The 26,912-nt window shown below is 41.2% G+C and overlaps 2 protein-coding genes across 3 annotated transcripts in view; both read right to left on the bottom strand.

Moving 5' to 3' along the window:
• uvrag (UV radiation resistance associated gene) overlaps positions 1 to 14,319 on the bottom strand; it is a 95,377-nt gene extending 81,058 nt beyond the window's left edge. The window contains exons 1-6 of the mRNA XM_083985925.1: positions 14,053 to 14,319; positions 10,875 to 10,992; positions 8,335 to 8,369; positions 6,745 to 6,906; positions 5,814 to 5,888; positions 5,586 to 5,671 (exon numbers count right to left, since the gene is read on the bottom strand). Coding sequence (XP_083842051.1) covers positions 5,586 to 5,671; positions 5,814 to 5,888; positions 6,745 to 6,906; positions 8,335 to 8,369; positions 10,875 to 10,992; positions 14,053 to 14,157 — 581 coding nt within the window. The 5' untranslated portion in view covers positions 14,158 to 14,319. The remainder of the gene's footprint in view (positions 1 to 5,585; positions 5,672 to 5,813; positions 5,889 to 6,744; positions 6,907 to 8,334; positions 8,370 to 10,874; positions 10,993 to 14,052) is intronic.
• A 2,595-nt stretch (positions 14,320 to 16,914) lies between these two features.
• On the bottom strand, positions 16,915 to 26,662 carry dgat2 (diacylglycerol O-acyltransferase 2). Of its 2 annotated transcripts, none has more exons than XM_083986839.1 (8): positions 26,478 to 26,662; positions 24,697 to 24,816; positions 24,348 to 24,455; positions 23,713 to 23,783; positions 21,651 to 21,855; positions 20,967 to 21,141; positions 19,115 to 19,317; positions 16,915 to 18,379 (listed from the first exon to the last, which is right to left on the bottom strand). In XM_083986839.1, exons 1-8 carry the CDS (start codon positions 26,515 to 26,517, stop codon positions 18,225 to 18,227), a joined length of 1,077 nt encoding a protein of 358 aa, XP_083842965.1. In that variant the 5' UTR covers positions 26,518 to 26,662; the 3' UTR covers positions 16,915 to 18,224. The 2 variants fall into 2 exon arrangements, with proteins under 2 accessions (XP_083842965.1, XP_083842966.1); XM_083986840.1 differs by having other exon boundaries at positions 26,468 to 26,646.
• Positions 26,663 to 26,912: the final 250 nt, after the last annotated feature.

The following is a 26,912-nucleotide window of genomic DNA, read 5'->3' as shown; positions in this document are numbered from 1 at the left end:
TGCATATTTTCACTTGAAATAAGGTGGCACTGGCAGATTATTCTACTTATTTCAAGTGAAAATTTGTTTGAAACAAGTGCAAATTATCGAAAAACTGGTGATGAGTCTTCTTTTAAGTGGAAAAAGATTAGTTTTGACTAGAAATGAGACATTTTGACAAGAAATAAGACAAATATTCTTGGTAAGATTTTGAGTTTTTGCAGTGTAGTTGGACAGCAATAGATTTGCAAGCCTCTCCAACACAGACAGGTCGTCTGTTTTCTGTTCATTTACCTTTGAATAAATATTTGTCAAGGTCTACAGTACATGTTGTGTTGTGGTCCAGCATCTGCAATTTTGCAATCAGCGCTGTGAAGGACCCAACAAATGCAGATGTGTCAGCTGGCTTACAGAGATAAGCAAGAGAACGACCCGAGGATCCGAGGAAGAAGACACCTGGGAGCACATTGTTTTTTCTTCTGAGACAAAATAAGAGATAAACATCAAGTCATTTAAATACCTTGTGTATCACTGCCTCATGAACAGGGCAGGTTTGAAGGACAAGATAGTTGATTACACAACACAAGTTGAAAGTGACAAAAAGCCTTTCTGTTTTTGTTTGCAGACAATCCAGTTTCGCTCAAAAGCATTTTTTCCCAGGCAAGTACTCAGATACATTTTTTTTGTGTGTGTGTGTTTTACAGGAAAGAATGAAATGAAGGCAACATGTAGGATTTAGCCAAACAGGACTGGCGCACGAGAAATCAGTGATCAAATCAGGAAATTGATCAGCTGGTTCAAATTCAGCACAGATATACAAAAGGTCTTTCCAAAGCAGCATTCTGAATGTTTTAAACACAGTGTGACCTGGCCGCTCTTCCAGCTGTTCATCACATGCAAGTGTGCCCTAGTGCACTTGTCAAACAACCCTGGGTCAGAGGAAACAAGCCCAAGGACTAATGACTGTGCTGAATTCATTTCCAGCAACCATTTTTCAAACAAGCACACAGGGCGAACAGAGCGGCCAATTACCCGATTCAAAACAAGCGGCCAGACGTTTTCTGATGACAAATTCAGGATAATGCCTCTATCACACCTCTGCACGGGACAAAGCAGACAGCAACAGCAGGAAAAGCAGCACAAACAACACTTGTAAATTCTGCCTGCATCTCATTGCCAAAGAATGTCAACACATTTGACTACTTGCTATTCACTTCACTTCACCATTGTCTCCATATACATGGAATGGAAGATAAGATTACTGGGCTGAACTCTTTGGCGAGCCTGCATATGCGCTCCTCCAGGCAGATGTTTTTTTGTGAAGACCTGCTGAGTTACTATAAGCCATGTTTACATGACGACTACAACAGAGATGCAGGAAAAGCCAGGGAGATTTGGAGTAAAGATATTTTACAGTCTCTGAAGGGTCAAAAAGGAGTCACACACTCTCAAGATAATTATAGCAGTTTGGATTCCCGATGTCCTCACCTTACACTAAAAATCTAACGCTGTTAGTCATAGTTGCTTAAACTGCTTTGGGTCGTAAGCCAAACAATAAACGGTGGCATGGCTTATCTACAAAATAGCGTTTGATATACAAAATCCTATTATATATTAGTGTTGGTAAAAGCACTACTGTGTTTTGTTGAAGAAGTCATAAAATACAAGGAGCCGCTGAGGTGGAAAACTTAGTTTTACGACAAAGTATAATTTCAGAGAAAGAAGAAAATTAACCTAACATTGACAAGCTGAGATAACATGAGACGGTCCAGCTAGGCAAGTAGCAAAGAGGCTGCAATGCTGGATAAAGATAATACGAAATTGTCTGGCAGGTAGTGGGAATGGAAGGCAGACAAGCTGGAAAAATACATGTCGACGGTCCCAACCATGAGAGAATGTAATCTCAGATTGAAAAAATGTGCAAAAAAGAAAAATACCAGACTGTGAGGCAAATACTCGATAGAGTGCTGCCTAAATCGAAAAAACAACCCGAGACCACCTCTTAAGTTAGATATATATGGGTGTTACTTTGATTCTCAATAAGTCCACTTCAGAGGTGTGAAATGAAAAATTCACATCCGTATCTCCACGGTGATTTAAAGCTTAAGCAGTCAGTTTATTTCTGTAGCCTGGCTACTGCCGGTTGAGACCCCAGGGTCAACCATGTACCTCGGTCTAGCTGCCTGTTTGGCACAAGACTACAACATCCTGCGGCTGACAGCTCTGTCCACAGCGTCCAGCCAGCAGGCAAGTAGACCTCTGGGGCTACCTAAAGGAAGGCATAACAACCTCAACAGCGTCTAGGGTAGGAGAGACCCCCCACAGAGCTTTAGCATCGCAGCACACTGCTTCTGTTGACACATACTGTACATACAAAGTGCTCCAAGAGGGCGCATATACAAGCAAACCAGGGAACATGGCAACATATGGCTCTGATCATGAAAAAGAAAGCTTCCCCTGTAGGCTCCACGAGTTTGAGACAGGTTTAACCTGCAATGTCACACCGCTAAACTGTTAAAGTTGTTCCCCAAAAATGATGTTTAATATGTGTCACATGGGACCCAAGTTCAACATTCAGCATCCAACCACAGTTTGGCTATTGTTATAAACACTAAGCTAAGAGTAGTGATGGTCCACTTACCCACCAATTCAATGTGATAATTCAGAAACACATAGGCCATAAAAATCCATTAGAAACTGGAAGAAAACTATTATAAAATGGAAGAAAACTATTATAAACTGGAAGAAAACCATTATAAAGTGGAAGAAAACCATTGTAAACTGGAAGAAAACCATTATAAACTGGAAGAAAACCATTGTAAACTGGAAGAAAACCATTATAAAGTGGAAGAATGGCCCACTTTCTGCCTCTTACTTTTCATACAACGACAGGAAGTAAATTCTACCACCATTATGAGGTCTTCCTTCTTCTCTTAAAGCAAAGACAGAAAGCCTTTCTCAGGTAAGACAGAGGAGCCTACTGTATGTGGGGGGTTGATGCACTTCTGAACCTGTGAATCTTCTCTGCAGAAGAGCTAAAAGTGCAGCTCAGTTGCACAGCTGGATCATTTTCGTCACTGTCTTGGCTTTCTCTTTCTTTTACCCGGGCCGGCCAGGCAGGGGCCCAGATCACTGTAAGATGTGGCTCAGCCTCTATCTCTCTCGAGTTTGTTGATTGATGATCTGTACGCTCCCTCTTCATCTCTCCATCTGAGACATGTTGTGTTTGCTAGCCCACATCACCATGTTACTCACACAAGTGAGGGGTGTTGTCAACCCAGAGCCAGGCAGAAAAGCAGACTGTGAATCTGTTGACAAATTACCGTCATTAATCAAGATCAGTGCGTTCTTAGTGGAGCAGCTCTCGTCCTTTTCTGTTAAAACGCTGTGCTGAGAAAGACGCTTTGCGCCGGGCCGAGGCACGAGTTTGAAGAGACACTGTGGGTGTCCCTTGTGGACATGCATTACTGGTCTGGGAGGAACGAAAAAAAAACACTTCCTCTAAACTCTCTGGACAAGGCACACTAAGAACCAGAATGGCACTCACTCAGCAGAGCACATACACCTCCACCCAGGCCAAACAATCCTACATGCCTCCGGTCCTCAAGAACAGCTTTATTTGTTTATCGACTTTAATCCTTATGCAAGACAGCTGTGTACTTTTATTACCTGTTGTGTGAAATGATGACGTCAGCATTATCACTTCATATGTAGCTCTACAGCTGGACAACACGCTTTGGTGCTGTGTTGCAACTGCTGTTGTTATTGTGCAAGTTGCATGTATAGTGAAATACTAATGTAAGCATTGCTAAATGCTGATGGTGCCACATGCACTGGCACTTACTATTCATAAAAAAGGAAGAATTCTGTGTGTAATGCAGACTCTGCAATTTCTCCTCACAGTTTGTTTCTGTCAATGGTCAACATCATAAATATGTCTGATTTCTTCAGCTCAAGATCAAGACATTTTTCTGTAGAAATGAACAAAGATGTCAAAGAAATGCCATAAATCACTTTGTTAGAGGTGGATTTAAAAAAAAGAATAGTCATGGAGGTCTACACTTAAATTCCCATGCCCCTTCCTGTCTATGCCCCACCCCTCCACCACTTCTGGTGCAAATCGGTTCAGTGCTTCTGCGTTGTCATGCTAACAGATAAACAAATAAAAAACAAACACAAGTGGCATACACAAATAAACCTATTTGTGCAACCCAAGCAGGTGAGACAAAAACAAAAGCAGAGATTTCCACATGTATCGGGTTTTTATGAGCAGCGCCTCATACTGTTATCACCTGGGGGTAGAAATGCCATAATAATATATCTCATGAGGGGTGAGGGGATCTTCTCTGTCGGAGCGTACAATCTGATGAACCATTCTACAGGACATTATCATAAACCATGTGCATATGAGTTCCCTAAGCCAAGGAAAAACTCTGACAGGGGTGAGGAGCTGCAGGCTGAGCAGCGTGAGGGAAGAAGGGGATCAATGTAAGTGTGTTAAACTCCACGGAGTCCCACTGGGTGTGGACAGAAGAGGAGGATGTGGAAGAGGGCTGCAATAATAGAAGAAGTAAGAGCAGGGGTCATAAAAGTTATGATTCAAACTGCTGGAGAGGTACAGTAATAGTCTCCTCTTCTAAACATACACCATGACCACTTCTACGTAGACGAAGGGGCAGTTCAGCTGCCTTTGATATAACTCATTCTTCTTGACGCAGCAAAGGCCTGTGACGCATTTATATCCCCCTACTTCATTCTTATGAGAGGAAAATGTGAGCTGAAGCCGCCATAATGCTCCTAATGACAGGATCCTTATCTTATTTTGGCAGTGTCTAACTTGAACCTTCCAAATTTACATTTATTTAGACTAAACTGGGTGTAATTATGTTGCTATATGCGATCAGACTTTGGTTAACAGTGGGTTTCCCTCGGGGGAAGCCCTGCAGTGACTCCCAAGCCGGTGTTTACATTCTACCACAGCTAAATATAAACATACAACAGCAAGTGTATGTTTGTCAACAGATGCCAGCTCTGCTCTGTGTCATTTCAAGTTCTTAATTACTGTATTGACGTTCTCCTACCTACAGTCAACTCACTCAGAACATCTCTGTCTCCTTCTTGTGGCGTAAATCTATATTACAACCATCATACTCAATATCATCAGGTACTTTTATTAGAATGAAAATCACAGACAGTCCCAATTGTGACACTAGACTGTTGATTAGGAATCTTAATATGAACAAACCCCATGAAATGATTCATATATACATATAAACTATGTGTCAGAAAACACAGTGCAGATCACAGGCTTGGCAGCTTTTAAATAAAGACCAGCAAAGCCCAGCGGAGCTTCCCTGGTTGTGGGTCTAAATGTTGGCTTTCCTGTGGCACCATCTGCTGGGCAACAAGTGCAAAAAAAATGCCGAATTCATTGGAAGTCGAATCACATGAGCAATTATGCAAAGAATTAAATAAAAGAGCTATTTGAAGAAAGACTTTGAAATAAACTGCCTTTGTAAATAATTGAAATCCACTGCACATGAGATAAAATATGAAAGGGGAAGGATGTAAACTGAGGACTGTTGAAATGATGGAGTGAGCCTTACCTGAGCAAAGAAAAAACACTGTAGGAGTTCCTGACTGAACTCTGGTCCACCTGAAGCAGACTGTTTTTCTTCCGCTCCGACTGATCCTGCAACAGCCACATATTGTCAGATGAGTGCAGAGGGCCAAAATAAAGATAAAGATAACGAGTTTAGGATTTGGGTATTCCATTATTATTATTATTATTATTATTATGCAGGAGCTCTGGAGGACGGTCAAATGGGCTGTACCTTATGATCAAAGTCAGCTGCATAGTAGCCATCATTCAATCCAAATATGATCTCATTGGGATTCCTGGATCGAATCTGTGGACAAAGCGAAGCGGGAGAGGCTCATTGTGCAGACTGACTTGAGCAGAACAAAGGATAGCAGGCATCTGGATGTGAATGAGAGACTGTGCTATCTGTTTACGAGCTTTGAAAATACTCTCACTGTGAAAGAATGGCAATAACACGGACTTCTTTTACTATATTTTATGAGTGCTTTGGCTCAGTCTTCACAACAGGGATCCAATGTGCAACACTGTTAAGTGCCAGTACCAGTAACTATATTTGTACCTCTAAACAAAACATGCTGGACCTGTATAGATGCATACTAATCACTTATCACTTACTTACTTGAAATTTATAGGAAAAGGTATATGAAAGACAAAGAAAATAAAGGTATATCTTCCTTTTGATAACAGTCTAAATGTTCTGTGTGTGTTGTTGTACAGAATATCATCTCACTCTAATGGAAATAAACAAGCTTTGGTGTCTTCGATAAAAAGAAACTTTGTGGTTAATTCAGAACAGAAGAAGTGAGCTGATGCAGTTAAGTAGAACCACATTTGAATTATTATGCAGGATTTTCTGATTCCCATTTGTATAATCTTGTACCGAATGACTTAAAAAATCTTTTATTTTGAAATATTTCTTAAATTCAGTGATAAACATAAACAGTGTTCTGATGCTTGGATAAACAATTGTGTGATGCATCATTAGATTTGGTAAAATACAAGTTTAGTCTTTTGCAAAAATGTAAACTCTGCAGTGAAAACTGAGCCATGTGTATAAAACTATAAAACTGTTTTCTCCACATCCTTAACAGTAGCTCCCTACGTGTCCTGCACACACACACGGGAATCCTTCTGAAACTGTAGTTTATTGTGCGGGTGCTGACCTGCTGTCCTGTGTATCTGAGGCCGTCCAGATTGACCCTCCATTCTATGAGGAGCTGATACTGTTCCTCCTGTCCTCCCCAGATCCTCACCACGAAGCAAGACACTGAGGTGTCCAGAAGGTCTGGCAGCATGCCAAAGTCCAAACTCCGCCAAGTTGGATTCTGAAGCACACACACACATACACACATGAGGATTAGCAGTAAGAGTATGTTAACATCTGACATAATAATAGCTGATCAGCAAGATCGCTTGTTTATGAACTTAGGTCACGACCAAACTTTCATAACTGGCCAACGATGATTTTGAAAATCAGCCCTGTTCCAAAGAAAATACATTTAAACAAGAGCGATTTTTTTTATGTCAAGACAATAAAAGCTGGAGTCTTCTTTTTTTTATGTCTCTTCTGAAGAGTTTGGGTCTAAGTATGAAAGCAGAACTGCATGGTGCCTCTGACAAATTCAATACTATAATGTGACCTCTATCCATTATGGAGTAATTGAATCATCCTGCTCTTAATTAACCTTAAAGTCTGATCCCTACTACAGTATTTTCTCTGCCCTTGAACTTCCAGACTGGCAGCACTGAGTACTACTTCTACAAAGCGCTGCAGCCATTCACATCATTCAATTATGTATGATTTCCCTCCATCAGAGAGTAAATCTCTTGCTCTTTGGGTCACTTTCAAGGGCAGGCTGGAAAAGAAATGCCAAAAGCAGAAATTCATTTCACAAAGGCCAAGGGGCTGCAGAACTAGTGAGAGTCGGTAGCGGAAGCAGCACAGTGCATGGCAGCTACAATGAAAACAGGAAGACGGACCAGAAATGCTTGTCTGGATGAACGATGACAGGAAGGAGACAGAAAGCTAGAGAACGAATGTCAGCAACAAGGATGTAAAATTCAACAGGAGGAAGCTGGAATGAGAGATGACAGAAGTGCATTTTACAGTCTGTTTGCCAAGGTTACTAAACGGTAATATGCCTGGAAAGCAGCTTAGGTCAGCTCATGACTAGGCAGCAGGCCTGACACTAATGGCTTGCTATCCCTGGCTGCTTCTTGTGAAGCCGCATCTGCCACGTAAATAGACGTGGGAAACGGCCGAAGCGCACATGGTAATCTAGAGCGGGGCGACTTATCAATGTCATGTAAATTATGCATTTACAGCAACTGAGTGGTGCTTACATGAATGTGGAGCAACATAGGCTACTACAGACAGGAAGTTGCACAGGGGAACAGCAAATGTCATATTTAATTCATGTAGCGCCAAGTCTGACATTTTATCCAACAAAGCATGTTTCACAGCACATCACTGTGACTGTGTGTTACTGTTTTAAAGTTTAAATGAAGTTCAAATCAAACAACAAGTCCAACAGAGGGTAAATGTGGGACTGGCGAACAGGCAGCAGGTATAAATGCCAGCTTTGGCATCAGGAAATTACAGGAAGCTTGTTTTTTATTATTATGGCACTGCGGCCAGTGCACACACACACACACACTGCAACAGCAGACTGCAGTGCACGTAATGACAACATCCCGAGCCAATCCCAGGAGCCAGACATTAAGAGTTTGAAGGTTTAAGTCACTTTACTCACCAGTGAGTCTCGTATGACTTCACTCTTGTAAAAACCTAAGAAAAAAAAAACATGAAAGACGCCTGGTTAACAGAAGGAAACATACACGTGCACCAGCAACTGGGGTAAATCTCCCCTCAAATATATTTTTAAAAAGCTTTGGTATGGTATGGTATGGTAACACCAAGTAGTTTAGTTTAGTTTCATTTAGTTTATTTAGTTTACAGCAGGACAGCGTGCAGTGACATTAATTATTCAAAGAAATAAAAGGATGGCTGCACCAGATTTAGCAAGAACGCTTATTTCCATCCGTAGTCCTTGACTACAGTTCACGCTATTAAGCATTAGTTAAGCATTAATACTGAATTCTTCATTTCTAATGCATGAATACTCATTAGTATGTAGTTTATAAATACAGTTAGTGCTTATCATTGAAGAGTAAAACAGTTTTAACTGTGTTTATAAGCTACATACTAATGAGTATTCATGTGTTATAAATAATGAATTCAGTATTTCTGTGAACTTATTATAAAGTGTTACCGCTTTAATTTGTGAACTGAAACCAGTCTCAGCAGGAAAACAGATACACAAGACTTGAGTGATAATGCAATTTGAACTGAAGTCGTAAAGAGATTCCACACACAGTAAGGATGTTTTGCAGCACCCATGGTGACTGAATTAGATTATGGGTGTTTTCTGATTCACAGCTGGGGGAGTCACACTTTTTTTTTTTTTTTATTAAGTATCTCAATGGATTATCTCTACATAACATTCGCCCACGTAGCTCAGAGTCACTCACTGGCTCTATGTCCATGGCCCAAATTCATTAAGTGTCATCTGATAACATTTTCAGCTTAAGGGGGCAGATTTTGTGTTGTGTCAAAACATTGGCAGTAGTATATCATTTCTATTTCAGGGTGGTTTTCCTGCTGGAGACGATCACACTTTTGCTTGAGACACTGGCCGAGCTCACTCATCACAAATCACATGACTACCTTAACTGTTTTGGCCATATCGTAGCTCATAAAAGGTGGAAAATACCTAAAGGCATAGTTCAACATTTGGGCAAATTGGCCCATTGCCGTAATCCCTATAGTTTTAGGAATATGTTCATTACCTTTAATTGTCAGTGAGAGCTGGTGAGGCTCATGGGATTTCTTGGTTTCCCTCATTAAACTCATCAAATACACAATCCAACAACTCCACAACGCTCTGGTTGACAAGCTGTGACCTGCACATTCACCACGCTATGAGATAATAAAGGAACGTTACCAGACTGAGTTGTTTTAGAGGTAAATTCATGCAAAACCGCTGATGCACGTTCCCATTGGTGGCAGTTTTTCGGCAAACAGTCTTTGCATTTGCCTCGAAAACAACTCTGGTAACGTTCTGTTATTATCTCATAGTGTGGTGAATGTGCAGGTCACAACTTGTCCACCAGAGCGTTTTAGAGTTGTTGGATTTTGTATTTGATAGGGCTGCCCCCAAATAGTCGACCAAGCACTGGTCGACCAAAAAATCATTAGCCGACCAAAATTTCATTGGTCGATTGGTCGCAGGAAAAAAAACAAAAACATTTAGAGCCGTGTCTTGTCAAAATTAAGCCAACGTCAATGACTGAACTGTATATGAAAGGTTATGGGGCTTTTATTTTGAAGGGCCAGATACAGGAAGTCGTGACGTGACACTTTTTCTTTTTTTTTTTTTTTTACACGGCACGGCAGTCTCTCTCTCTCGTATCACCGCTGTCACCATTAGCGGTGCTGTCTGAGCCCCGGTCCCGTCCCACAGCGCTCACCGGCGGTCAGTGTCACGGAGCGGATCCATGATAGTCCCCGCTGCAGTCAGAGACCCGCACCCATAGACATATGTCTATGCCCGCACCGCTCCACGCCGCGGACCCCCACCCCCGCACCCCCGTCACACAGCCTGAGCTCAGTAACTTTTTACCCTCCTCATCTACTGTGTTTATTGGTGATAAACGGGCATTCTGCCGGTAATAACGGTGAAACCCGACCGGCTTGTTGTTGAATCTCGGACCCAACACGGCCGGAGTCACGAGCATTAATTAATTAATTCTCAACCTGACCGCGGTCAAAAAAAAAAAAAAAAAAATTTTTTTTTTTTTTTTTTAATTTTTAATTTTTTTTTCCCCCTCAAGGTGGGGGGTCGATTAGTCGACTAATCGCCATAAGTGACGACCACTGGTCGACCAACAAAATCTTTGGTCGGGGGCAGCCCTAGTATTTGATGAGTTTGATGAGGGAAACCAAGAAATCCCATTAGCCTCCGTAGCGTAGCTCTGAGCAGCTCGCAGCTCTGCTCCGCTGTTCTAAAAACAGCTTGCACCGACAATTAAAGGTAACGAACCTACTGCTATGACTATAGGGATTATGGCAATGGGCCAATTTGCCAAAATGTTGAACAACATGCAGAATGTTTATTAAATGCATAGTAAAAGCATATAATTAATCTGAGAAGAACATAGATGACTAAGCAATGTGACCAGGTGTGAGAGTGAGAGGATGAGAGGTGTGTGTGGGATGGGTCTTCACACTGACCTCGTGATATCCGGTCTCCTATACAAAGGTGGAGGGTGAAGTATGTGTCCAGCAGTGGCGACCCATTCTTGTTGACAATGTTTCTGGCTGCAATGCTCCGAAGATGACGCAATCGTCTCTGTTTAGCAGGTGAAGATAAGGACAGGGATGGAGAGAGAGAGAGAGGGGGGGGGGGGGGGGGATAAAAGGAGAATAAATATTAGCAAATATCTATGTACTGTACAGTAATACAAAACAACAGAAACCAGAGCAGTTTGTTTTCATTCTGATCATGTGATGGTTGTGGGCAAATTCTATTAACGCTGCTCTGACGACACAGAAGTGAAAAGAGATGCCTCCCGGGAAATAATGAAGTATCACATTGTCCATCTATCTAATGTTGAACTATCCAGAAATAGCAATCATTTCTCAGACGTTAGAGTCAATCTCAGCTGTGACAGCCTGTTAAATGTCAGTCGGCCCTTCACATAATACTGTAGATGCCTGACAATTTCATGGTAAAACTAAGGGGGCCAGTTAACTTGTCAGGCGTGGTCAGTCATGATAGTCACATGAGAAATGTATCAACATCAGCTCTCAAGTTATTTTTTTCCAAGACTCTGCAAATCACAATAAGACAGCAACAGAAAAAGCAGAGGTCAGTGTATCAGTTACTGTAAGGATAGAGCATCAGTAATGCACAGTTCAGACGATCCGCTGCATTAAGGCTTTCCACCATAAGGCTCTACCTTTGACCTAGAGATATAAGTGTTAAAAGGAAACCATGTAGAAATAAATGATGCTTGGAAAAGCAGTGTGCGGACACACACATGTGTTGGCATCTGGCAAGTTCCTGCTCCAGGCGAACATGTCACCACAGCAGCACAACTTTCTTTTTCTTGACCAACTGGCATGGACTCTCTCCTGCAGCCATACTGAGACTAAATCTAAGTCATGGGATTCCCTTTAAGATTAAGGGCCCCAGAAACAAAAACACTGATTGTTCCACAAGGGACTTTTAACCTCCTCCCCCCCTTAAAAATGTCAGTGTACATTTCTGAGAGTGTGCTAATATGGACCACTGACAGAGAAAAATGCTTGTGAGCTCAAGCTCGGACATAGTAGATCAAAGTTAGGGTCTGTACTACCGGTAGTTGACCAAATTATTAAAAACATCTTATTGTGACTGAGCTGGTCACAAGCCTTTTGTTGAATGTCTGTAATTCAGAAACATACACACATCACATTTCTTTAGTAACTCTTCAGGGTGAACTAAATCTTAACTCAGATTTAAAATAGCTTGTGAAACGCCACTGAATTTCACATGGGTGGGATTATCTAATCTAAACCTAGACAATGGTATGAAACTACACTTTGAAAAGGAATTAATCTAAGTGCATAATGCAGTGCCCAAGGTTAACTTTATCCTAGTTGTATAATACCTAGGTAAATCTAATGCAGTCTAATACAAGACACCCGCAATAAATCCTACTGCCTTATATAAAGAACTTAAAGTGTATGATATTACTGTCATTATATACAACTTTTATTGCTTTATTTCACAGACAAATCTCTGCAACAGTTGAAAAAGGCCTCAACCTATTCTTGAATTAAGCAGATATCACATCAAAGTATCTCTTTAAATTACAAGATAATCCCCAGGTTTCACAATTATTATTCTCCTGACTAACTGTGACAATAGTTAATTAAATGATTTCAAATCCACAATGTATGTATTGCTGTATAAGACTAACCTTGGGAATGACATAAATAACAGGGATCTACCTTCAAATTTATATTATACAAACTTCTGTAAATTCTACTGTAAATGTATTTCATTATCTTAATTCCAACATGCAAGTTTCAAGTTCCCCATTTCAAATTAAAAAAAGAGAAGTGGCTCAATATAATTCTATACATAATCTAAAATTTCTTTGAGATAGTAAAAATATCTTTCTAGTGAATCAAAGCAAGCCCGGAGCAAACACTTGATTGGTGATTGGTGTGGGAGTTTATAGTGCATCTTGCTGATATTACATATATTTTATTTGGAAAATGAAGTACCAGGCAATTTCCTACCACGTTTGAGAAAGTTCATAAGTCATTCACAAATCCCAAACAGAAAATTTCTAATATAGGTAATCTCTCCTGGGTTTAGCTGTCAGTGTCCCAATATTATACACACAAACAAGGTACATATCTTAAAGAGTAAGATTTACTGATGCAAGGAAATATAAAACTGCAGTCCCAATATAAGTTTGAATTTTCTCTCCATCCATTTGTGTGACGTATGGACCAGACCAGACCAAGCAGAAAAGGCCAAAGATATGGATAACTAGATTTCCATGCTGTGTTACTGACACCCACATGATAAACTCAGCAGTTGTGGTAGCAAAGACCAGTAGGGCAGCTTGATAAAAATGTATTGTGCTCTTCGATATGTTTAATCTTATTCATGTTGAAGTTGAAGTTACAGTTTTAGGCTACTGTTTGCTAAAGTCAACTTACTTCCTACATTTTCACAATAAAGGTGGAGCAACATACAGTACAGTAGATACAGTGTTTCCTCAAGTGGACTGTCAACTTTTTACATGTGTAAAAGAATGAATGAATGAACGAATGAATGAATGAAATACTAATTCTTCAGGTTCCCTAAGAAACCTTTCACTTAGCCTGGCATATTTGACATAAGTACACACTGTAGACATTTTTCAAATCACAATAAAATAGCTCGACGAGGGGGTAAAAAGCTATGACTGTAATGACATATGCTACCGTTTCCCATGAGCTGGGCTGTCACCTGGCTGCTGACTGACATAATGCCAAGTTAGGTGGTTACCATTTAGCAGCAGCATACTTAGCTTCTTCTTGTAACTCTATTTTTTGAAGGTATAGGATGATATTTACGCTGAAATTAGAGTAAGACACAGAAAAAAGTCGGGTTCATAAATATCCAACATCGGCTGTATACTGACTTGAGTGTGTCTGTGTTGTCTGTCCAGTTGACTTGGATATTCATCTCAAAGCTAGCAGTTGTTAGCTAACTAGCCAGCTAGCCCTGACAGCTAGGCCTGCCGTGTTTTACCAAGGCAGCACTTGTAACAAACTAATACTACATAACACATAGAGAGGCGACCGTTTTTCCCCTTGGTTCACCTGAATGCAGTGAACTCCTCAGGGACTTTGCTTTGCATTTTACCTGCTGGGACGTGAGCTCCACATGTAAGGCTCGGGAGGATGAAGCTCCAGAGTTGGTGACAGAGGCGGCGGGGATGGCGAGAACCCGACCGGTGATGGAGTTCATCCTCCTGTCGGCATTTAACGCGTCTCCCTCATTCAACAACAACAACTAAAACATCCCATCCTCGACATCCGGGACAGTCGTTTTTAAAAGTTTACGAAGCTCGGGAGAGTCCACAGACAACGGCAGTTTGTGTTGAGGAAGAAAGCGCTACAACAGCTGTCAGCTAACCAACCAACAGGACGTAAACAAAGTACAGGCTAGTATTTGCTACACTTGGTTCGGAAATCCGTCTCTGCCTGGTTGGTTGCTGGGCGGCGCGACAGCCAGGCTTCTGATTGGCTGAATCGAACGTCCATCACGTAAAGGGCGGGGCCTACTACTGAAATGCCGTGCTGCTATTGGTTGGTTCGTCTGTTTGTCTTGCGGAACTGGGGGCGGGGCTGACCGTTGAAATCTGTCAAAGCTGCAAAATATGAGGAAGTTGCATAGAACAGCGTGACATGCAGGTGACAGTTAAACTGTAGCCTATCGGTCAAGTAAATCTCTCCAGTAGTGTGCCGCCCGTACGAAAAGTGACGACAACTAATTCAAACTCATATTGCACTTAGTTGGCTCGCGCCAGCCCTTTTGACCTCTGAGTACACACACACACATCACACATTAGACCATGAACCGACAGCAAATAAAAGAGATGGCCTCGGTTACACTGGCGGTAGAGACATCTGATCGATAATTTCTGCATTGAGTTTTGTGTCTGTGAGCTGGACACAGAAACACTGAATTTATTTAATCGGATTTCAGGAAGTTTCTGGGACCCAGGATTGTGATGGGAAAGTTAAATGTAGGCTACTGACAATGCAAAATATCCATTCCATGCTACATTATTTTTCTGATCAATTTTAATTATTGATGCATTAATTTATAAGCTGCACTGTAACGAAGGTAAAGTATAGACATGAGGCTATAACCACAAAAACATTCTGTTGGGTTATTAAATCTATCTTTATCACATTGTGAATGCTGATCTCATGTTTTGTATAGAAAAGTCTATACACTATAATGCTTGAAAACTATAGTAAACTATTTAAAACTATAATGTGCAAATACTCCAGTAATCTAATATTTGTAAATGAGTAGGCTACAATGTGTAAGTACATGCACTTGCACTACTACTACCAGCCACTGGAGGACACTAAAATTGCTCTTCTACTGGATGACCGAGGTCTTCATTGCCCTGACTGCAGAATATTAAGCGACCATCGGGGGGCAGCATCAGCCACATAGAGATCAGTTTCTGCAGGGTCATTGGGCGGTGTTTTCTTGTCTGACTTCTCAATTTGATGATAATACCCAATACCAAAAAGCTCCAACTAAAAACTACAAACTATAACATGAATTTTTAACAGTAATCTGAAAATAACACTGAGAGTAGCCACACTGTGTGCACACACTGTGAACATGATATGCTAACAGTTTGAAGAAAGAAAGAAAGAAAGAAAGAAAGAAAGAAAGAAAGAAAGAAAGAAAGAAATCACAGTGACACTGTTGCTGCAAGCTTGTGTAAGAAGATCAAGAGGGTCTGCTCCAAAATCTAATTTATTCAATTACTTTTAATACTTAAAATACATTTTATTGGTAATATTCATCTACTGTACTTTGGAATGACATTTAAAAGCAAAAGTTACTTGTATCTCTATTTTGTGATATTATTTTTAAGCATATTTTGGGGGCTTTTATGCCTTTATTTGACAGTAGTTGAGAGAGACAATGCGGGATTCGAACAGGGGCCAACTGCAGCAAGGACTATAGCCTCTACATATGGAGCGTCTGCTCAACCCACTGCTTATTTTTAATCAAAGAATCTGGTTCTGTCTTCTACTACAACAAGGTTTAATATTCTTATGATCAAATCTTACTGAAAAAAAACTGACTCTCAGTTAGTCAGCACAAAGTCATGCTATGCAGCCAAACAGTTTTCAAACCCAAACAATACCACAATTATATTGATATTTATTGTTGCAATTTATTATCTGGAAACATCTGGAATAATTATTTTTGATGGATTGGTGTAGACCTTTAAACCATGTAGGCCTAGTCGTCGGTTTGAATATCTGTTATTTTGTGTGTTCATCTTAAAGCAGAAGTAAACAATATTTTTGTGTTAATATAAGTCTTAAATAGTTATATCTTCTGACAGCAATCACTTACATAGAGTGTTTGGACCGAAACACGGGTCTCTCAGTCACTCTGCTCTGCTCTGAGCCGAGGTGAAAACTTTTCTTGTATCCTACAAGTTTTATCCAATGAGGAGAGAGAACGGCATGAAGGGCTGTGTGTGCAGCCAAGAGATGTGCGTGAATGTGGTGACGTAGGGACGAGGACCAATAGATCCATGACGAGGGCGGGGGCTGCCAACTCCGTCGGCTGACAAGAAGTTATGGTGCGTTCAAGGCAACTCGTAACTCGTGTTTTTTCGACCTGTGAAGTCTTACCAGTTCGATCTGGTACGAGTTCACGGGTCGGAAGTTACGAGTGGCCGTTATAGTGACTTTCACAGGTAAAACAGGTCGGAAAAACACGAGTGGGTTGCCTGGAACGCTACAAAGTCGTAAGTCGTGACTTGAAGCTGTAATTTACGGTTTCAAAAGCCTGCCTGGAACGCAGCATTAGCCAAAACGACCGGATCGCTTACTTCTTCTTTAACTACTGTAATGCACTGGCACTGTGACAATCACATAACATAATGTTCTCCTAAGTAAATGTGTGAACAAGATATAATATTAGAAAAGTCTCAAAAGACACGACACAACACAGACGTCCTGAAAATATACAAAAGTTTAATTTAAATATCGACAACAGATGATGCCATTCAACACATAGATGGGTCTCACTGTTTATTGCTTGCAAATTAATTGCACAGGGATCGCCCGGCTCTTTACACACCTGTATGAGAACATCAAGTGACAATCCAATAAATTACTGCCCATCTTCATGCAATCTTCATCAACATGACATAAGCTTACTTATTCTGATGATTCCATATATATTCTCATACTCTTATTTCACAAAAGTACTTGACACCCTCAAATAACTTATTCCCAGCAATAAGGGATCACCTGGGGAATCTCTTCCTGTTCAGTTATCACCAATGGAAAGGTTACAAATTGATGCACTGAACGCTGGACTCGTACTCATCTTCACCCACAAAACTACTTAATCTTCTTCAGTTGCAGAACTTTAGCTGTCTGGCTAAACATGCAAGACATTCCTGTAGTTTTCAAGCCAACAAACACAATGACCATCTTGGGCAGAATCTCATATCAAAAGGCATTTTTCTTGAGACAAAACTTCTCCGAAGGTAAATCAGCAATAGAAAAAAAAAAGTGCATCAGAAATATTCATTGAGGGATAAGCACCTGAGATAGTCTTCTCCACTCTATAGAATACAATTAATACTTTATGGCATTATACAATCACAGGCACTTGCTTGCACAGTAGAAATACATGCATGTGTGGGGAAAACATATAGTTCTTTGGCTAAATTAACCTTTGGGCTTATCATCCCAAAATAAAGTGGTACCTTCCATTTGCATTGTTTGTGCATTGAACAGGATCTTAAAGAACTCAAGGAAAATTACATGAATTCACGAGTGAAAGAAAACATTGGCACTTCAGTGTGATTGTAAGTCCTGCATGATACCTTCCAGCTCCATCTAGTGGAACCACCCTTCTCCTTCAACTACCGGCACCACATAAACGGGTGCAAACTTGAGGTCTTGACTGAGAAAATGCAAATGGAAACTTCAAAAAGGCACACTTTTTGTACAGCTTTGTCCAACCAAGACTGTTTAAGGCTGTGGCAGCGGCAGGAAAGGACTGCTAAACTTCAAACCTGCCATTTCCCCGAGGAGAGAGTATGCTTACAGTATGTGTGTGTGTGTGTGTGAGAGAGGCAACGCAGTGAGCAAAGGTTTCTGTAGCGAACGTGCTAGTGTGTGGAGTTTGCAGTCCAGAGATAATCCAACCCGGGCACCGAGATCGAACAGGGAGGAGGGGAAGGGGGTGGAGAGGGCTGAAGGCGCTACCACAGTTCAGAGCTTCAACAAGGCTGTCCATGCTCCATTCTTTCACTGGATGTACAGGACGTCGCTCTCTTTCAGGCCGAAGCGGGTCTTGTACTTGTCAAAAAGGCACTGGAGAGACTTGACGTACATTGCATGATACATATCTATTATATCATCTGTTGGGTCCTCGATTTTTGGCACAGTGATTGGCTCCCCAACTGTAAGGAAAAACAGAGGATTAAATTAAAGAACCAATCAAACTGTCTTGTCAGGAAGAAGTGTTACTATTAATATGCCCCTGAGGCTGGAATAAGCAAATACTGACTTTGTTCTGTTAAGTTTGCTAAAGGGATAGATCACCCAAAATTCTCGGCGTAGCAGTGCATGTCCATATAACGGTTGCAAATGGATACCACTTTTCTTCGTAACAAAAAGACACACCAAAAAACATCCAAATGCCTCCATGCTGCTCGTATGTAAAGTCCGTCTTGTATTGATGCCCCGAAATGCGAAATTGTTCAAAAAAAAATTAAATAAGTCTATATTTCAAGCTTGTTTGTAGCGAAGCTCCTCTTCCTGGTCCATCCAAATCTCGCGAGATTTGCGCCAGCGTCAGTAATCGCACTGATGCCGGCGCAAATAGCGAGAGATTTGGACGTATTTGGATGTTTTTTGGTGTGTCTTTTTGTTACGAAGAAAAGTGGTATCCATTTGCAACCTTTATATGGACATGCACTGCTACGCCGAGACCCCCTGTAACTCAGAGAAGCCACGGAGGACTCCCAGCCCTTAGTCGACATGAGGGCGAGTAGATAATGAGAAATTTCAATTTTGGGTGAACCATCCCTTTAAACAGTGTAAATAAACTTTATCAATACAGTCTTTGAGGATTGTTGTCATAAGAATAGCTCTAATCTGTACCTTTTTTTAAAACTCTGATTGTATAAACATACCTATGGTGGTGATGGGGTTGCAGAAAGGCACGATGCCCCAGGAGTTGCCAAAGAAAAGACCACATCCATGGAAAACGCATGGGGCAAAGCCTAGGATCTTCTGTAATCTCTTTTGGATGGCTCTGCACCAGGTCCCCTCCTCAAAGATCACCTGCTTGTAGGCGTCGTTCTCTCCAAAGGAGTAGACTGGAACCAGGTCGGACCTGAGGGGGAACAGGAGGCGTCAGCAAACATCCCCTCAACATAGAGCAATGACTGCTTACTGCCATCATCTAAAAACACGATGACCGAAATTACAGTAAGGATAACATCATGTATTTTTTTTCGAGGAAGCCTAGTCACCACTCATTCTTCTTGCTGAAACACAAACTGTTCAGACTTGTTATGCCATTGTTTTGTTATGGTTTCAAAAATGCGGCAACGTGCTGATCATCATGAATCATTTGGTACTGTACTTGTCACGTAGGCAGACAATGGTAGTTCCAGTTATTGGTGGGATAGTACAGACATTACTCATTTATATGTGGGTCAAAATTCAGCAATACAGATGGTGAGCAGCCCAGAAGCAGAAAAAAGGTTTTGTTCATCTTGCAACCCCTTCATGGGATGTTGAGTTTGAAGTCACTGTCCTACATTGGTGCTGCCAAAATTGACCAAAAGTGACAATTGTTGAAGAAACACAAAGGTTTCACACCTTTTGAAAAGCAGTTTTTGCACACTATGCCATAAAAAAAGGGCAAACCAACGTTGCTCATTTGGGTGCATGTTTTCTCAGGCTGTCAGCGACCTCACATAGCCTTAATCATGAAGCAACTTAATCACGAAGTTCCACAATTTTGCCGCTTATTGACCAAAATCTGAAGCAATTCCCCTACAGGGCTTTTTAAACGTCCTCTGTCGTCATCATCATTATATGGTTGATGTTGTTGAATTATTTGCTTGTTTCAGTTTGACCAATATTTCACTTTTAATCAATAGAAGTGATGTTGTGTGACTCAAGGCTTTTATGCAGTACATTAAGTGTAGAGGGGCCGAGGCCCACGCATGAAGTCATGAGGTAGACAGCTGTTTTTTTTTTTAAACAATCAAATGTTTTCACAATTGCATGTCTGGATTTTTAATATCAAGATTTTATAATAAGATTTAGATTTTTTCCTCACAGCTATATTTGCATAAATGTGACTTAAAGGTACAGTACATTGTGTGTGGGACAAGGTAAAAAGACATGTAGGCCTATTTAGCATAGAAACTACTGTACAGTACTAGCCTATATAATACCTATACAATAGTTTTAGTGTAATTTGTTACATAACTGGTTTATACATCCATCTTGATTTTATAACCATTAAAAACAAAGCTGTGAAAGTTCCAGAAAATGACCTACATTCACAGACCAAGCTTATTTCTGCTGGAATGTAAACCTCACTGTTATGAATAAAGTTCTGCATAACTACATCTCTTTTCTAACAGGCTCTAAGCTTCTTTGGACAAGGTGCACCCAGTGATAATCCCCCAGCTATATATCTAAGAGGGTATCAGGCTTGTTTGGGTCCACTTCCCTTTATAGTGATTAATACACAGCCCAGTGCCAGCTCACACACAGACGTGTCCAAAAGGGTGTTGCATGCTACAAAGAGCTCCAAACATTGATTAAAAGTTTGGTAATGTGCTCTGTGAGGTAATTTCAACCATTTTGAGAATAATAATCAGAGTTTTAATAACTCCAGTGAGTCACTACGGCCCTGAGGATGACATTTAAATGTTAAATACAGATTTTAGTCAAGGCCATGTTGAGGCTGCACCACGTGTCCTTGTGTTTTTTTGTGAGTGTTGCACTGCACAGCCAGCTCACCCTTTCCTCAGCGCCAGCCTCACGAAGCCTTTGCGATTCTTCAGGGTGACGGCGTTCATGCCCGGTGCACAGTGCAGAGACTCGGCTGCTCCTCCGACAACAATGACCACAGCGTTTCCTGTCCCGTTACATGACAGCAGGTAGTCGATAGAGTTCTTGTTCACTGGGCAGATACCTGCGAGGGGGGTAAAAATAATCAAAGATCATTAGAATAGCAGGAAATTAGATCATTAATACAAATAATTATAAGTTATGATAATTATAACAACAATAGTATTTTGAGCTTTATTGTATCTAAGGCATTTCTGCAGAAAAGCAGAAAAACAGAACTAACCATGTTCAAAACATTGTTTCAAACAACAAGGTTTTCTAAGAAGATTGCTGCATTACTCATTACCACCAAAAGGTTACAGAGATAAACTAATAAGGGTTATCTACCCACTGAAACAACAGGTACAATAACCTACAGTGACCTCAGGGGGGGTATGTACGCATCTATGGTAAACAGCCCCTCAGGACAGAACAGCTTCAGCTCTATAAATCAGTAAAATCAGTACATCCATGTAAACAGAAGCTCTATCAGCTGTGCAACAGGGCAAAGGTCTGGTCTCTGATAGATACACCAGTGTGCTTTCTGGCATTTCAAGAGCACAGACGAGATGTCAGAAAAAAAAATCCTCTCACCTCCAGACATCAGGTAGTCTCGCAGCACAGGCAGGCGGAAATTTCCCGCCAGGGTCGCCAAGGAGGGCCTGATGCCCGGGAATTTCTTGGAGAAGCCGGTGGCCTCTGTGCCAAAGTTACAGAAAGCACCAAAACAGAAGATGCCGTGCGGGTGGTAGCCAAATATATAGTTCCGGCTGGGCAGCAGGTTGTGGGTTTTAATAAGCTGGAAGGGACGAGAGCACAAAGACAACCAGTGAGGGGCCGATTTCAATATGAGGGGGACACACAGTGCACACAGACAGATTCAGTCCATCTGACAGGAGAGAGGCTGAAAAAGGCTCGAGTAGATAACCACGCTTCTATTGTTTATTTAAATGCACTTTATAACATGTGTTTTAGGAGCTGTATAATAAATGATTACAGTATCATAATTATTAGATGTGGAAGAACATCCTTATCAGCTCACACCTGACACACTGCTCCAGCTGCTCAAGTACAGTCATAAAACCATGACCCAGTATGCGTGATGTGCAGCTGTAAGCGCAATCTTAACCACTCAGCAACACTTAAACGTCTCGCTTTAACTGTGCTCCGTTCTGCAGCGTAGACTTAGATCCATCACAATGTGTACATAAAGCTCCCTTGGTAGCAAGACAAACACACAACAGTTGCATAACCCACATTAGCAAAAGGAGATCACATTCAAGATCCCCATAGTACCACTGACAGGTCACACCACCTGACCAACTGTCAGGGCAGATGTGAAGGATTACAGAGGAACCAGTGAAAGGTGTTGCACTTGACAGCTTTTCTACAGAGCTGAAGGCCAGACAACGTTTGTTCTAATATCACAGGAGAGTCTTTGTGTCTAGAGACTTCACGTTCACGTAACAGTCACACTCTGTCCTCACTTAAGGGTGGATCAGACTTTGACCAGTCGGCTTCCAACTCACATAATTAATAGTCATTTGTGGTAGATAGAGAATAGTTGCCCTACAGACAACCGATGACCCAATAGATATATTCTGATTATTTTGAGAGGCAGTAAAAAAAAAAAAAGCCTCACGGATTAAATTTCATCCACACAACTCATCTTCTATTAGTTGCTGCTAATAACTAACTGAAGTTAGTTATTAGCAGGATTTAGCCTGCAGACTTCTCAGGACAGATAAACTCATCACTATCTGAGCACAAGGAGCCCAGTTATCTGATCACAAGATTTTATTTATGATTTTTATTCAGATTTTTATACATTTAAACACGGTCGCAGGAAAAATTATGGAATCACACAAGATGCATTTCATTAATATTCTGAGGACAGACAAACAAAGTGCAGCTAATCCACGAACAGAGAGGAATACAAATTAGATTAGACCAAATGCTAAATACTTTTTTTTCCCCCTACATGATTTTTTTTTTTGATTGATTAAATATTGTGTCTGGATTCTATGATATACCATAAAGTTACGCTATATATTTGAGGAACCTTGAATGTACAATAATATAAAGCATAAAACAGTTATTTTTAGTGGAAAATCTGAAAACAGAGAATGTGAATGTGAATTATCACAAAAATTGTAACCGACTATTTTTATGGTTGATTGACTACTTGATTAATGCACCAGTCTGTACAACAGTGGAGATTCAATGCAAACCTATGACTGACTGCATCATGCATCACTTTAAACACACATCTGGCCTCTGCAGGGGAAGTTAATCATGTACCACCACTGTTCCTGCATACAGTGCATGTGTGTGTTTTTTGTTTTTTTTAATGATCCAGCCTCATCTAAAAGATGCTCAGGGGTGTGAATACTTGAGGAGAAAACAAGCTTAGCGCAGCTCCTCAGCATATCAGGCCGGACAAAGTCTGAAAGTCTTAACATGCGTCATGCCTTCATCAAGGAGGAGCAGCATGGAGCAGACAGATCCACCCCCGATAGCGTTATCTACATATCGAACCTGTGAGATCCCTGAACAAACTTACATCACAGAGCCCTGACTTTCTTCTACCAGACAGAAACACATCAAAAGTGTCTTGATTTTTAAAGACTGGAGTAAAAATGGTGGAATAGCCTACCCTGATTGGGAAGTAGTCTCTGAAATACGTCCACACGGTCCAGTTCCTCACCCAAGAGGACCTCCTCCCCCCTGAAGAGAACGTAACAGATTAGCCGCAATTTCATCAGCGATTAAAGGAAAGATTCACATTTATGTCAGTCTGCATTGATTTAACTGTCACATCACATCGCCACATGTTTACAGCAGGCTCTCTAAAACAGATTAAAGTTTGGGTTGTCTTTACTGGCCTCATGCTTACAATAAAAAATATCCATGTTGATGTCTTCAAATTGCACTACAAAAGAAGCAAATCCTCACTTGTGAATGTTTATCTTTTTGCCTGAATTCCTCAAACCATAGGTCAATTACCTAAAATGTTGCTAAACATAATGCAGTCATTGTTAGTGCTTGTCACTGCAAAATGTGTTACCCAGTGCTTAGATAATACAATCCTGTTATTTGCAATGTAATCATTAATTCCCAGGCCATATTTTCAGACTTATGGACACATCATTCAACAAAATGCTGGAGAATATTCAGGACTGTTGCATTCTTTTCTAATATTTCCTAATTATTCTGGTAATGTGGTCAATATTGAATTAATAGGTTGCAGGTGAGAATCAGCTTTTGAGTGACATCTTTAAAATGCAATACCTTGCTTTGGGGTGTTCCAGTCAAGGATGAGCCATGCAGTGTAGATGGCAGCGATTAGCCAGCAGTCAGTGCAGAACATGTAGATCAACAGCAGAGTGCAGGCCACACCTGAGGAGGGAGAGGAGAGGAAACCCGATTCAACTCAAAGTATCTAAATTATCTAGCTAAAATACTGTGTCAAAGGCTTATGAAGGCAGAGAAGTCCTAAATAAGTGTGTGTGAGGCTTAGCGCCTTGACCTCCTTATCATGAGTCTAATGAGACTAACTACAGGTTTCTTTGCGTTCTTACAGATTAAGTGAAATGCACAGAGGCACCAACACAAACAACATTATTAGAATATTATTTACCCAGAGCTAAGAAGCTGATGACCCACTGCAGCACAGAGATGACCTGCAGATGTTTCTCCATCTTGGATCTGCAGGCCAGAGGCAGGTCCTGCAGGGCAGAGAGGATGGTGGAGCCGGTGCCTGGAGACGAGACGGGGAGGAAGAGACGAGAAGAAGAGACAAGAAGAAAGGAGTTTGATCAAAGCTCGTCAGTGGATTGCTGAACAGTTAAAGGAGCTTCAGAGGATGAGAAATCAAACTGAACAATTGCAGCTAAAACACTCTCTGCTGTAGCAAACTTTTCCTGCTCCTAGTTTGAGGTGAACATCAAACTAAACACAGAGATTAATGATTTCCAAGAGAACTGTGCAACCAAGCCGCCCTGCATCGATACACACACACACACACACACACACTCCAGCCTCCGCTACTCACCAGCTCTTTTCAGCCCATGAAAGTGAAGCCGAGACAGTGTTGCAAAAAGGGAGCATGAAGCAACCGACACATTAAGGGCAACTAAAGCTAGTCAAGCTCACACCACCGAGAGCCCAGTAAGAAGAAGATCTCTACCTCCAGGAAAACACCGTTGTCTAATCCCATCTGTGCACACTGAAAATAACCCAGCAGCACCGAGCCGATGGGGGTAATACCCGTGTAAACTATGAAGCTACACGGCTCCTTAGGGCTGTCACACTGCTTGAATCCGTGCCAGTGACCGTCGGACAGAGCTGGTCAGGACAAATCTGCCAACTTCCAGTGTGCCGAGTCCTGCAACCGAGCCAAGTCAAACAAAGAGGTGCACAGCAACTATTGGCTCTGGCTGACGGAGCAATCAGGTGAACCATGTGCTTGTCAATATGTGAAATCAACTTAAAATGATTCTATAACTGCACGACCAGACTCATGTACAGCTGGAGAACCAAGAACAAGTTGGTCTGACATGTATGTACTGAATTAAGGCAAGGCAAGGCATCTTTATTTATATAGCTCATTTCATACCAAGGCAACTCAATGTGCTTTACATAAAGACAAAACATTAAAAAAAAAAAAGAAATAGATAAAGTTTAAAGTTCTTAAAAAGAGCTCAGCTATAAGCACGTGACAAGAGAAATGTTTAAAGCATTTGAACACATCATTGTGACAGCTTTCCTGAGCTGTCACTATACTTTCAAATTAAAAGTATCTGTCTCACCACACACAGCAGGAGAGAAAAAATAGAAATAAATATAATATAAGAATTTCCCACAGAGTCAACTATCAAACCTACATTATACAACAACGGTCTTTCCAATTACACAGCCACAGTTTCCCAAAAGAAAAAACACTTGTTCTCATTTTTCATTGACAAAATAAATCTTGAATTTGCCCAAATATGAAACATTAAAAGTAGATGAAAATGCAAACTTTCTAAATGTGAAATGTCAGTTTATGACTTGCCTGCATGTAGAGCCAGGCTTAGCAGACCAGATGTCAAACACTGTAGCACTCTACAGTGTGGCATCTAGTTATACCTCTACAACAAATACAATACTTTTCTCATGTTCACTTAGTTTAAAAAAAAAAAAAAAAAAAAAAAAGTTGCAGAATTTTTATGAAAAACAAAAGTTTGTCACGTTTTTTTAAGTCTAAATTTCCCTCTAAATCTGGAAGCACGCTGGTTTATTCTCATATTCCTGCAGTGACAATCAAACTAGCGTGTGGAGCGTCTCCAGTCCCACTATGAGCTCTTCTAGGAGCTACTCTCGGTTTGTTAAACCACCTGTTTCTCTCTGTGTGCAGGTAGGAGGCTCACCGTGCCTCACCTTTCAGGACGCCAGAGTAGGCAGCAAGAATGGTCTTCATCGTGGCTTGGTGGTGGATGTTGCAAGAGGAGGAGAAAAAGAAAAAAAAGACTCTGATGTTTTCTTGCTGTCAGGATGATGATGTAGGTCCAACCTAGAGCTCCTCGGTCATGACTGCCGTCGTCTGCGACGGACTGAAGCGCGGAGCGGACATTTAACCAGGGCGGGGAGGAGCCAGAGAGAGAGAGAGAGCCTTCAGGGAGCAGAGGGGGGAAACGAATCCGTAGGTGGAGGCCTGTGGTGGTGGAGAGGACATGCAAACCTGGCGGCTCCCCCTCCCCTGTATTTATGGGGGTGGTCACGTGGATAAACAGTGAAAAACATCGATTATTGCCTGGCCGCCCCTGCCTCACCTTTAGAACAGGTGGAAACCTGAATCTAGCTATTGGTAAGAGG

Source organism: Trachurus trachurus, assembly GCF_905171665.1.
Source record: "Trachurus trachurus genome assembly, chromosome: 14".
NCBI classification, from domain to species: domain Eukaryota; kingdom Metazoa; phylum Chordata; class Actinopteri; order Carangiformes; family Carangidae; genus Trachurus; species Trachurus trachurus.
Note: the sequence above shows the minus strand (reverse complement) of the source record. Positions and strands in the feature narration are given on the sequence as shown.